The 12,049-nt window shown below is 42.9% G+C and overlaps 1 protein-coding gene across 4 annotated transcripts in view; it reads right to left on the bottom strand.

Moving 5' to 3' along the window:
- Nucleotides 1-41: 41 nt before the first annotated feature.
- LOC119401460 (golgin subfamily A member 4) overlaps nt 42-12,049 on the bottom strand; it is a 43,899-nt gene continuing 31,891 nt past the window's right edge. For 3 of the 4 annotated variants that reach the window (XM_037668285.2, XM_037668286.2, XM_037668288.2), the window contains 6 exons: nt 11,736-11,864; nt 11,307-11,356; nt 10,171-10,339; nt 7,840-7,897; nt 6,259-6,313; nt 42-3,257 (listed from right to left, as the gene is read on the bottom strand). In XM_037668285.2, the coding sequence (XP_037524213.1) occupies nt 3,155-3,257; nt 6,259-6,313; nt 7,840-7,897; nt 10,171-10,339; nt 11,307-11,356; nt 11,736-11,864 (564 nt within the window). In that variant the 3' untranslated portion in view covers nt 42-3,154. Of the gene's footprint in view, nt 3,258-4,783; nt 4,840-6,258; nt 6,314-7,839; nt 7,898-10,170; nt 10,340-11,306; nt 11,357-11,735; nt 11,865-12,049 lie in introns of all 4 variants that reach the window. The other variant, XM_037668287.2, reaches the window with a different exon arrangement.

Raw genomic sequence — 12,049 nt, 5'->3', positions numbered from 1 at the left:
GGCGAGTTGGTTTTGACTCGTGACATGAAAAGGCGTGAAAAAGACGACAATATAGAATAGAAAACAGCATGACATCCCGTTTTTTATTCTGCGTCATTGTCTTTTTCATGCTTTTTTAACTCGTGACGCATATAACTACAGTCAACACACATTTACAATGAACCTTAAAGGGGTAGTCACCTTTTTTCAAAGGCGAGTTTACTCTGCCGTACAAATCTCCTGTATGCAGAGACGGCTCTGAGCAAGTGTGAAGTTTGGCAAATGCCGATAAGATATTTTATTTTGATATTAAATCATTTTTTCCATGGCGCACCTACCTACATTGACACTAGCTTGACATCAAGCTACAGTACTAATTCTGGTGACTTCACGCAGTAGTCTGGCGAGTTGTGATGACGTGAGGTGCCAAAACTTCCACAATGGCCACTTGTGCGTCACCAAAACATTCAAAATGGCCGCTTGTAGCTACAGTGTGGAGCGGTCGTGGAAACGTCACTACATATTGTGCGAGCACGTGACAAGAAGCTCATACCGTGTTGTGACGTCAGGGTACAGTGGGAACTGAAACTAGCTTTTGAAAACATGCTGTAATTACTTTCAGGGTGCACTCACACTTAGCACTACCTTTTCTGGGCTCTTGAGGGCTTCGCCTTTCATTTGATGCAAAAAAACTACTGAAAATTTTCACGTCAGTACCCCTTTAAAGGGACCAACAACCAATTTTTATAGTGCCCGTTTCCCTTAGCGCAACGGAAAGCTTACCGGTCAGTGTCTCATCAAGGAATAGTAATGCGATAAACGCCGTGAAACCTTTGTAATACAAAATTTTCGATCTGCGGTGGCTATGATGTCGTACACATACCACACATGCTGCAAACAGTGGGAGGTGAGTGCAACAGTAGTTCGTGTATGTACGCAGAGGTTTTCGCTGTGCATGCGCCGCCTCTCGACATGTTCCACTGATTGTTGCGAAGGCAGTACCGCTTCTCAGCAGGCAACTCCTTTTACCTCATAAGCAGCATGGAATAGAGCAGGGACGGATAATAATATATACTCTAATTTTGAGCATTAATTATCAGACTAATTATCAGAAAGCATCAGACTACGAACAGAAAAGTGCACAACTCCATAATCCAGCTTCAAGGCTCTTCCGGTAGGCTGCGCAACATAACGGATTTTTGTGACTTTTAAATGCAATGTGAAAATATAAACCCTACTCTGATAGTGAAACAGATGCTTGAATCTGACTATAATTTGCGGTCTCTTCATTTCTATCGCGACCTACTCGCACATTCTGGCCAGTTGTCGGTCCCTTTAATGTTGGGGTAGGCTAGTGGTATTTCTGAACTTCAGTGCTACTTAGTACAAACAAGGTTATTTTTTATTACTATCTCAAGCCCTTGCTAGCTTTGGATAGTAGAACGCTGCCAAAATCAACTGGCCATGACTTTAAGGCATGAGCAGTCACACGTGGTTTATGGCTATCAATGTTAACATCGCTGCATATGTTAACGAACACCATTGTAGTACGATGTCAGTAATTGCACATTTTGTATCCCAAATGTACGGCTAACTCGCAGTTGATGTGGACATGCACAGCATGGTTATCAATGTTAACATCGCTGAATATGTTAACGAGCACCATTGTTGTACGATGTCAGTAATTGTTCACACATTTTGTATCCCAAATGTATGGCTAACTCGCAGTTGATGTGGACAAGCACAGCAAAGAGCACATCATCAAGGCCATACCGTGTTTCAGTTATTAGTAATACGGATGGAACCATAGTACCTGTGAGAATGTAATTTTTTCGTTCTATGACAGCTAACACACCAATGTAACGTAATTTTCAGAAACTTCAGAGACCTACAGTTTATCTTTTATCCTGACCACCCCTGGTGCACCCTTTAATTTGTTGAATTGACTGGTTATAATGAAACAATTACTTTTGCTCAACTTTTATCAGCCAGTGCTTCTAAGCCAGTGATTACAGAGGTGGCCCTGTGATAATTCGCTGATAGTAAAGCAAGAAAAGGAATTGAATTTGAATAGAATCGTCTCAATTCTTCATCCGTGGTGTTTCTTGGTCCATACTTCGTTCTAGTTGACTGTTGTCGCAGCTGTCGTATAGTATCTACAAGTACTACAGTTGCAGTAACATAGGGACTTCAATTCACAAGCAGCCTACAAGTGATGCCCATAATGCAAGACGCCGAAGTCATTTCATTCAAATGATACTGTACACAATTGTTTATTTACCTTGCCCTAAAATGTACACCCGTTTACCTGGTCCCATGCCTCCATAAAGCAAGATTTTCTGCAATGCACACAGATCACTGCTGTGATAGGTAAAAGTTTGTAGCCGCACCGCTTCTTTCGTTGCCACAATTAAAGCAACAGCATTGCCATGCGCTCTTAGTTAAGATGCTTATGCAGTAACTAATAAGAAAAACATGAGAACATTGGCAGCCTTCTTGAGAAGTCCGTATACAAAAGTTTGAAAGTGACGAATGAGGGGGACGTCACAGAGGAAAAATGCACGTCGGTCTGCGAAGCAAAACATTAACACGAAACAGTGCATCTATTACAACATCCATACAAACACACACAGCTTTCACGCAATGCAGCAAGGCCTCACGTTTTGCGACTAAACTGTCCATACTCTGTCCATGGTGAAGGACCGGGTGACACAGTCGGATCTTGCAACAATACACTACGTGGCAGTAGTACTTTCTTTGCCATCTGGACGTATACCAGTTCCAACACAAGACCGTAGCACCACTTTCAATTTGCAAGCACTGCACACGAGGCCATAATCCTCGGATGTCACTTCACGAAACGAAGGCACACATTTCATGCGAAGTAGCTAAAAAAAAAATGAACAGTACTTTGCAGTCTGTCTCCACTGTCGCCAAATGCTGCGGAAGAACTTTGACGCTGAATTCATCTTTAGTCAACCTGCCTGCTAAGCAACGATGAGTTCACAATGTTTTCGGCATAGTTTGTTTCCATGGAAGAATTGGAGTTCTGTGCATGCAGGTTTCCATGAACACAACAGGCCGTTGTGCGATCTTCGTTGGGCTTGTGCGACTTTTGTCAGGACCAGCGTTTTCCAGTTGTGCGAATGATGACCCGGTGTCTATCGTAGTGCTTTCACACGAGGTATGCGAGGAGTACGATGTGAATCAGCACGAGGTAGAGGCCCAGGGTGATCTGGCCGTACTTGCGTCTTCGAATCGCGAGGCGGCAGTTCCGTCTGCAATGCAAGCAAGTCGGAGCCACCCCCGAGTTAAGACGACGCCAAGATGCACGACCCCATGCTGACTTCAGCCAGTGACAGTGACCTGCCAATCATGCAGTTCGCTGTAACTACCGTAAAAAACTTTTCTCTTAATCTTCAGTTTCTCATTTAAAGGCCCCTAGACAGGTGCGACATTCAGTGTGAGTTTGTGAATGGAACAGTGTGTACAGCTGCACACTGTTCAACAGTGTTCACACTGCCGAGCAGTGTGTTCAACAGTGTGAACAGTGTATAAAGTGGCATTGTCATGGCAATGTTGATCATGTACCAAGGCTGAAGGCTATAAGGGTGAACTCATTTTTCTCTCATGTTTAATTTAGGAACGACAGATTATGTGAAGTTGCATGCTGTTGCACCGCTGAACATAAATTATGTGCATTACAATGACTGTTTGGAGTTTAACTATGGCAATCTGAACACAAGGCTGAAATCAGTTGGGGCAAGTGCACATGGGGTCACATTATGAACAAGACATTCACATGAACATGGCTTGACACAATAGATCATGAGGACGAGAAAAAAGACAAATGTAAACATGATAACGCATTAAGTATATTTCAACTACCATACATAAATTTAGCAGCTGCGTGAAAGATGCAGTACCTGGGCATGCTGTGAGACATGAGACACAAGCATTATAAATGAATGAAAAGAAATTGAATTACAATACTTCAACATCCGTAAACCATGCACTGAGATGTTATGGATTTCGTAGTAGAGGACTATGGATTTAACTCCAGCTGCCCAGTGTTCATCGACAAGTGCTAAAAGCATGGTGCATGATTGTTGTTGTCGCAAGCATCATAACAAGGCAGCAGCTAAGTGTCAAACTCACGGCCTCATGCTCATTTGCAGAATGTCATAGACAAATTTAATTATAAATTGTGGGGTTTAACATCTTCTTGAGGTACACTGCAGTAAAGGGCTTTAGGCTATTTTAACAACCTGGGTTTCATTAATGCGCGTATAAATTTAAGTACACTATCATCTCTTAATTTTGGCTCACTCGGAAGTGCAGATGTGGTTATCAGGAATTGAACCTGCAACCTCAAATCCACAATGCCGCATCCACTGAGTCATCATGGCAGATTAGAACATTACAAATTGACCTTGAAGAGTCAAGCCGGCATGCAATAAATTTCAGTGACAAGAAAACGTAAAAAAAGCAGACAACTGTCATTTTCAGAGCCTTGGGTCTCTGATTTCAGCTGTTTTCGCAGTATTTTTTTGCCAGGAATCACTTTAAAACTGTGCTTAACAACAATAAACAAAACTACACAGTTGCCCAATCATTGGGCTGCCTCACCATTCCTAACGGTAAAATATACTGCAGTTTTAACATGGCTACTGTTTGTTTAAAGCTTGTCAATGTATGATAACTAAATAGCAGCTTTCATCTTTTACCTCTTCACTATCAAAAGCCAATGCTAAATTAAATTGAGAGTTCTAAAAAAAGTATACAAAAAAAGGGGGGTGGGTACCTCTCTTGCCTCAAAAAGCCGCTTAGATGTGATGCACAGTGTGACCTGATGCGTCCCTGAAAAACCGGTCGGCTCAGTGCATGTCAAACAATGCATACAACAGCAACGAAATACCGAACGCAGTCAACAGTTCTGAAGAGGCATTGCAGAAAAGAAAGTAAAGGCAGTACACAAGGAATTCCAAAAGCAACTTGCTACATTATCACTCACTTCACTAAATTAACACATTACCTGGCTTACTCTGAAACCATTTCATTAACACTCATCACTGTTCCTTAACTAAGAGAAAACTAAGGACCACTTGTAGATAAAAGCTTAAACAAAATGCGATGGCTGAACCATAAGTTACATGCAAGTAAAACATTCCCAAAGATAACAGATATTTCTCAAACCATTAGCCGTGACTGACTTTCTCATAAAAAATTTAGATGTCGCGAACTTATGTTATAAAGCCTTCAACTGTTATGCATGTCAGTGTTATCACGAAACTGCCAGCCATCGCAAACTCTCGTTACCAAATTTCATTAGCTGTTACAGTTTTCTGTTATCAAACTGCTAGCTGTTATAAATTCCTGTTATAAATGTGTTAGCTGTCATGCACCCCTTTTACCTGTCTGCAAGCTGTCACATGAACTCCTGTTATCAAACTATTTGTAATCACAGGCTGCCGTTATACGGCTGTTAGCTGCTATGGAGTTCTGCCTTTCAAACTTTTAATAGTAACAGGGGTCTTTTGTCAATCTGCTAACAACCACGGCTTCTTGAATCAACCAAGGGTGATCAAGAAAGTTTATTATTACATTTATTATTTACTCTGAATCGAACAGATCAGCACAACACAAGAAGAAAACCTGAGCTAGGCACTTGGCAGCATAAATTAAAAATACAGAATAGCAAAGAAATAGATTGACTATAGGGACACCAAAGGCATAGTAGCGTTAAGCGAAGTGCAAGCAGACAACTTTTTGAAGCTTTCGAATGTTTGTCCTGCAGTAAGAGATGGCTTCAGTATGGAGAAAGCTACCATTCAAGAGAGCAGGTCTCCCTTTGACTTCTAGATACACATTTTCACTTACAGCCTAATAACGATACATTGGCAGCTTAGCAGAGCTCAGTTTGAGGCTGATTCGTTCATATTCAGCGTAATATTTGTAATGTTAACATGACAGCAAAAAGAAATGTTAAAGGACAGACGCTACATTAATGGCCGGCTGAAACCTGTTGTCTCTAGGATAGGACAGTGGTGTTTGTAGCAGCGTTGTGTACATCACAGCACCACATTTCGCACAGAGCACGTGAAGAGAACTTGCGCTCATTCGATCTATGCAAAATGCGGCGTTCTTACGCACACAGTGTTGCTATGGTTGCCATGTGCACAGTACTAAAACTTGCTAACACCATGCACTGGACAACAGTGAAGTGCACCGATTCGTGACAAAACACAGCACGCGAAAGTCGTCTTCTAGTATACTTACTGCCTTCCCTGTAGCCACCTACGAAGCTTGGATGCGTGTGACATAAATTGGCGAGCTGAAAAATAAAGATAGAGAAGGTACAGGTGTAATTATGTAAACCCCTTCGTCTAACAGACATCCACTGGAAGTTTAGAGGAATATGGAAGCTTGGGACGATGAGAATTCGTTGACAAAATAATGTTGCTGGAGCCAAAGTTTCAACAAGGGCACTCATCTTCAACTATGAAACTGAAATAAAGCTGCACAGGGGACGGAATACAAGTAGACGAAGTAGACAGTATGAGCGCAGTTTTCAGTTTCAGGGCAGTTTCCGTTTCAAGGCTAGTTGGTACGAGATTTTAGCTTCAGTGTCATACCAAGTAGCCCCCCAACACACTATACTTAAACTTGTTGTTTGCCACTCCTATGAAGACAAGTCCCACGTGTCAAGACGTTGGCTGAGCTGACAATCCCTGTTCAATATCTCATTTCTGCACACACTTAGGGTAATGTGGTAATACACCAAATGTATGAACGAAAGTTGCCAAGATAACAGCAAGATTATGCATAGAGTCAATGCACATTCTCCATTTTTAACCTGATGGCTTTTACACGCGGAGATCCTTGTTTAGATAAAGGACACATTTGACATACCCGCTCTGTTGGGATATGGCTTGGCATACTTGGCTACTTTATGTCTTATCTGGTGTGATCAATGCAAAACTGCCCACCCTTAAGTTTCAGGGTAATACTCGGTGGCATTCACAATATGCTGGCCACAAATGTTACTGTCGTAATAGCAACTGTGTCCAGTGATAATAGTAGCACACGAAAAAATGGCCATCTTTGAGGTGTCACTTTTAAACCCAAGAGTGGGAACTTTCCACCTGGGCTTTTTTTAGAATCTCATTCAGGTGAGCACATTTTTGCTTGAAGCAAAAGTACCTGCAATGCTAAGCAAAGACATTTTTTGGCAGGCATTTCTATCTTTAAAAATATAACTGTGCTTATCACAGCTTTTAATTAACAGAAATATTGCAGAGATACCACAACTTACGGTCCTCATATAACAATAACATATGAAACCACTGCTTCCCTTGTTTATAAAGAAATGCAAATTAACCTCCCCCTTTATTGCTCATTACACGTACATCACACATTACAGGAAGTAATGGAAACCAATATTGAAAACAGTGCTTTGTTTTTGAATGCTCTGCAACTTCGTTTACGTGACAAGCATGCACTTATAGCCTCTGGGACATTTAGCATAACTGAGATCTCGGAGATCATGCTCCGCCTCTCATTAAGTCGGTTTATTGCATGGAGTGGGTGCCACAAACCTGAGAGCCTACGTGAAAAATGTTAACATGAAGCACACTATGCTTCAGAGAGAGACAATCTCTTGTGTTATAACATCATCTCAAGTTAAATCCAAAAGCTTCCTGCGATACTATGCAATGCAGCTGTGAAAAGAATGGGGCATTGCTATGCCTCTTTAATTTCTAAGCAGCACAGGTCTATAATCATAGAAAGACTGTAAATGATGTATCTAACAGAGATGAGGCTGCACCAGACAGTAATGACGACAGGTTGAACACTCACTGATAGAGTAGTCAGTAGCCGGAATCTTGATCACATCATCATGCAGCAACAAACGGTGCTGGAAGAAAAAAACGTCAGTCACATTTCATGCCTTGAATCTACGTGCCTTGCACGCCTATGTTGACCATATCTAAATGTCTGAAACAGGTTTATGGAGCACTTATTTATGCAAATACATTTAAACATTAAGTGCAACCTACTCTAAGTTACGTTTTGTGTTTTGCAACTATGTGACTTCTACATTGACTATGGATGCATATCTAATTGTACAAAGCACATTAATCCCTAGAAGCACCAAGTGTTGCTGCAACGTTGCCACAACGTAGCCACAACGTTACCTTAACGTTGCAGGTGTTCTTCAATGCTGTGGCAACAATGTGTACTACTACGTTTTTTTATGAATGCATCTACATGCTCTAAGTACAAAAGGGTACAATTTCATACCATAACACAAAGAAATTGGCTTCTTTAAGTAGTACGAAGCCACAAAGGAAACTCATAGGTTTCTCGTAAAGAAATAAATTTCATTTAGCGCTATGTACTAATGTCAGGTGGAGGTCAGTTTTTCGCATTACGGTTTGTTCTACCAGTACAGTCAAGTGCTTCTGTAACGAAGTGCTTGCAACCTTCAAAATACTCCATTATACATTGTAAAAAGCAGCACAGTAAAGACAAGACCACAAGACAGAAAAATAAGCGGGGCAGGTGCCGCACTAATAACTGACACGTTTATTGCAATCGAGAAAAAGTGAGTATATAATTGTCCATCTACGTGTGCACCCTCACACCAAGGCATTTACCACATTTTTTTTTCTGTGGAGGCTGATCAAACAGGTTGACAGATAAAATGTAAATGTAACTTTTATTTTTTTTCTCAACAAAGCCTCAATAATTTCACGGGTTTTTGTTAGTGCACCTGGTAATGACACATTCTTCCAAGAAATGGTTTAGAGTCACAAAAACAATGCAGTGCGGAACAGAAGATATTTTTATCACAAACAATGAAGGGTACTTATGAGGTGGAACCCTTCCCGCGTAATGTACATCCGCGGTACAATGTTGGCCGGCGAACGGCACGGGCCAAGTCTCTGCTTGACTTTGTAGGTAAATCCCCGGAAAAGGTGGCTTTCGTCGATGCGGCGCAGTATGGCCGCTCGGACAGCTTTGCGGCCGTGGTTGTTGATCATCGCGGTCGCGTACTAAACTCAGCTTCCGTTAGGAAGGTGTCTGCCTCCGTAGCAGAGCAGGTAGCGATAGCTCTAGCTATGAAGGACCCTTCGCGTCCTGAGATATTCACCGACTCTAGGGCTGCCCTCCGGGCCTTCGCTTCGGGTGTGGTCTCAAGAGAGGCTGCCGCTATTCTCAGTAGAGGGCTGTAGGAGGCTTTCACACAATTACCTGGTTCCCGGCCCACATGGGCTCAGGGGTTCATCCGACAGTTCCCAACGTCAACGAACTTGCCCATAACCGTGCGCGAGAAATCACGTGCCGCGGCGGTGCGGGCGGGTCCGGAGGCGGCTTCACGGAGAGCTTCAGGGATCCACTTGGCACCTTCAACGAAGTTACTTCGCACTATTAACTGTCAAGGCGGCGATACCCCCTCCCGCATTCCAAGCTTACTAGGCCGCAGTCGTCGGTTCTCCGGATGCTGCAGGCAGGTTCCTTCCCGTCTCGCAGCACGTTCAGCCACTTTGCTGAAGGCATAAATCCAGGATGTCCTAGCTGTGGGGCGGATAATTGCACACTCGCTCATATGCTCTGGCAGTGCCCGGCGTTACTTAGCGCAAAGTTCAGCACAGAAGAGGACTGGGAGAGGGCTCTTAAAAGCAACGAGCTCTCAGTCCAGCTGTCGGCAGTCCAGGAGGCCTGCGAACGGGCGGAGGGCCACGGTCTTCCAGTACCGGCGTGGGCGCGGCCAGCAACTGCGGCGGACCCCCCTTCGGGGGTTGTCTGATCGGGGTTCTCCAGGACCAAATAAAGTTCATTTCATCATCATCATCATGAAGATGCGTCCTCTTTATTGGGCTGGCATTACTTTTAGCTAAGGCAGGTGCCAGCCTGTCCCATATACCTTCTACATCACCACAGTGGATTGTTTTACGCCCTATGAGCAGTTTATCATACAGGTCGCTCAGTTGTAAATGTCATGCATCGTAACACCTCACAGTAGTGCTGAAATACTTCATTACACATGTCACTTCATTGTGAAAGCATTCGCTGTCGAATGTAATGCGAACATGCATGCTTAGCCTTGAAAATAGGGTAGTCAACTGTTCCAAAAACCAGCTGTACAGAGTAGGTCAATGAATGGTGAACGACTGAAAAACTTACCGATTTGTTGTCCAACGAATGCCCAGAAGGAAGCGCCGGTACGCCCCACTCAATTTCTCCTAGTTCACCCTCAAGCAGGTGGCGCCGCTGCCGCTCGGTGCTCAGGTTCTCGGACAATTCCTGCACCCGCTCTTCCAGCTCGCGTCTCTCGTGTTCTAGCTCCCGCAACCTGTTCCAACGTTCCAATAAAAATTCAACATTTCCTTCCTAAATTAGTACTGAGTGAGCGTTGTGCAGCATGCAGGTTGTGCAGGTTGTGCACCAGTTTCGACTCACAGCATAAACGGCCACTAGCATCAGTTTTTACAAATGCATGTTTTTAACTGCCCAACCAGTTACAGTTGAACCCGCATATATCGAACCCCCATATAACCAATTATTGTGCATAGTGAAAAGTTGTAAAATTCCTTGAAATATTTTCTGTACATAAAATACCTTTACATGTCGAATTACCTACATATAGAACTTTTTTTTGTGATCCCCTTCAGATTCAATATATGCAGGTGGGTTTGACTGTAGTTCTGTAACCCTGCTATTTACTTACTAGTGACAACTTAATGAGGGCTCGTTGGTTACTACATAGAAATGACGTTGAACATGTACATAAACCAGTACATCAGGAAGCAAATACGATAGAACAAGTGCTGGTTGCCAACTGTGTTAGTCACACAGTTTCAACCTCTGTTATATCGATCAATCAAGCAATCAATCAATCAATCCAATCAATCGATCGATCAATAGTTCAACCACTTTTGAATTTATTAACCTGCTTTCAAAAGGTACAATGCTGGCTTGTTTTACTGTCTTAATTAAAACAGTTCTTATTCCTCCTGCGATGAAGACATATTCCACGATGAATGTGTTATGTGCCCATGTGTCGTCTTTCTCGTTCTTTCATTTAGCGCACCTCCAAACATTTAAACACACTACTAACAAAATCAGACTTCAGCCTTTCCACGTGTTCCACATTTGTCTACGTGTTTGTCCTCAACATCACCAACATGAATAAACAGCAACTGCAGGCTAGCCTACAAGATTAACCAAAATAATAACCCTGCAAGGTGCATGTCATTATTAGCAAAAGAACATTATTTGAGAGACTGATTGAGACAGCCACAAAGGTCTACTGCATTTACCTATGCTGAAGAGCAGCCGCATCATCAGCAGGTTGTGGCGAGCCCTCCATCTGGACAGGAAGTGAAACAAAGATACTGTAAGCACATTACACGAAAGGAGCGCAAAGTGCATGTTATTATTATTATTTAGAATTTTATTTGCGGTTAGATTCCTCCAGCTGAAGCAAAGAAATGGCATAGTGCTATGCAAGGTGCTTGCTTCCACCCTCCCCTGCAATCCCACAAGCTTGTCGAAATTTCAAACCCCCTCCTGAGAGAAATCCTGGGTGCACTCCAGCCCTGCTAAACATCATCTCTAATGTAATAGCATTGCATAGAGGTGTCTTCAAGGTAACAAAGTGATGTAATGTGAAGTGTCAGAGTTCAAGCTCACGTCAAGTATTCAGGTTACAAAGTGATGTGATGTGAAGTGTCCGAGTTCAAGCTCACCTCAATAATGTGGACACCATCTCTGCTCAACGGCGGCGACTGCAGACGCAACAGCTGCGCTTCCCGATGCCGCAAGATATCTTGCGTGTGCGCCAACAGCTGCTTGAGGCCATTTTTCTCTTCAAGCACCTTCAAAAGTAGACGCATGAAAGTCTCGACTTCATTGTTTTAGAATACCATCAGTTCCACTACTGGTACTTGCACTCTCCACAACAATATGAAGCTGCTGCAAAAAATTCCAAACTAACAGCCTGATTAAATGTGCAACACAAAAGTGCACAAAGAGACGAAAAAGAATGATCGAGACAAGCACC

This window comes from Rhipicephalus sanguineus, chromosome 8 (assembly GCF_013339695.2).
Source record: "Rhipicephalus sanguineus isolate Rsan-2018 chromosome 8, BIME_Rsan_1.4, whole genome shotgun sequence".
NCBI lineage: Eukaryota > Metazoa > Arthropoda > Arachnida > Ixodida > Ixodidae > Rhipicephalus > Rhipicephalus sanguineus.
This window is presented reverse-complemented; position numbering and strand designations above follow the sequence as displayed.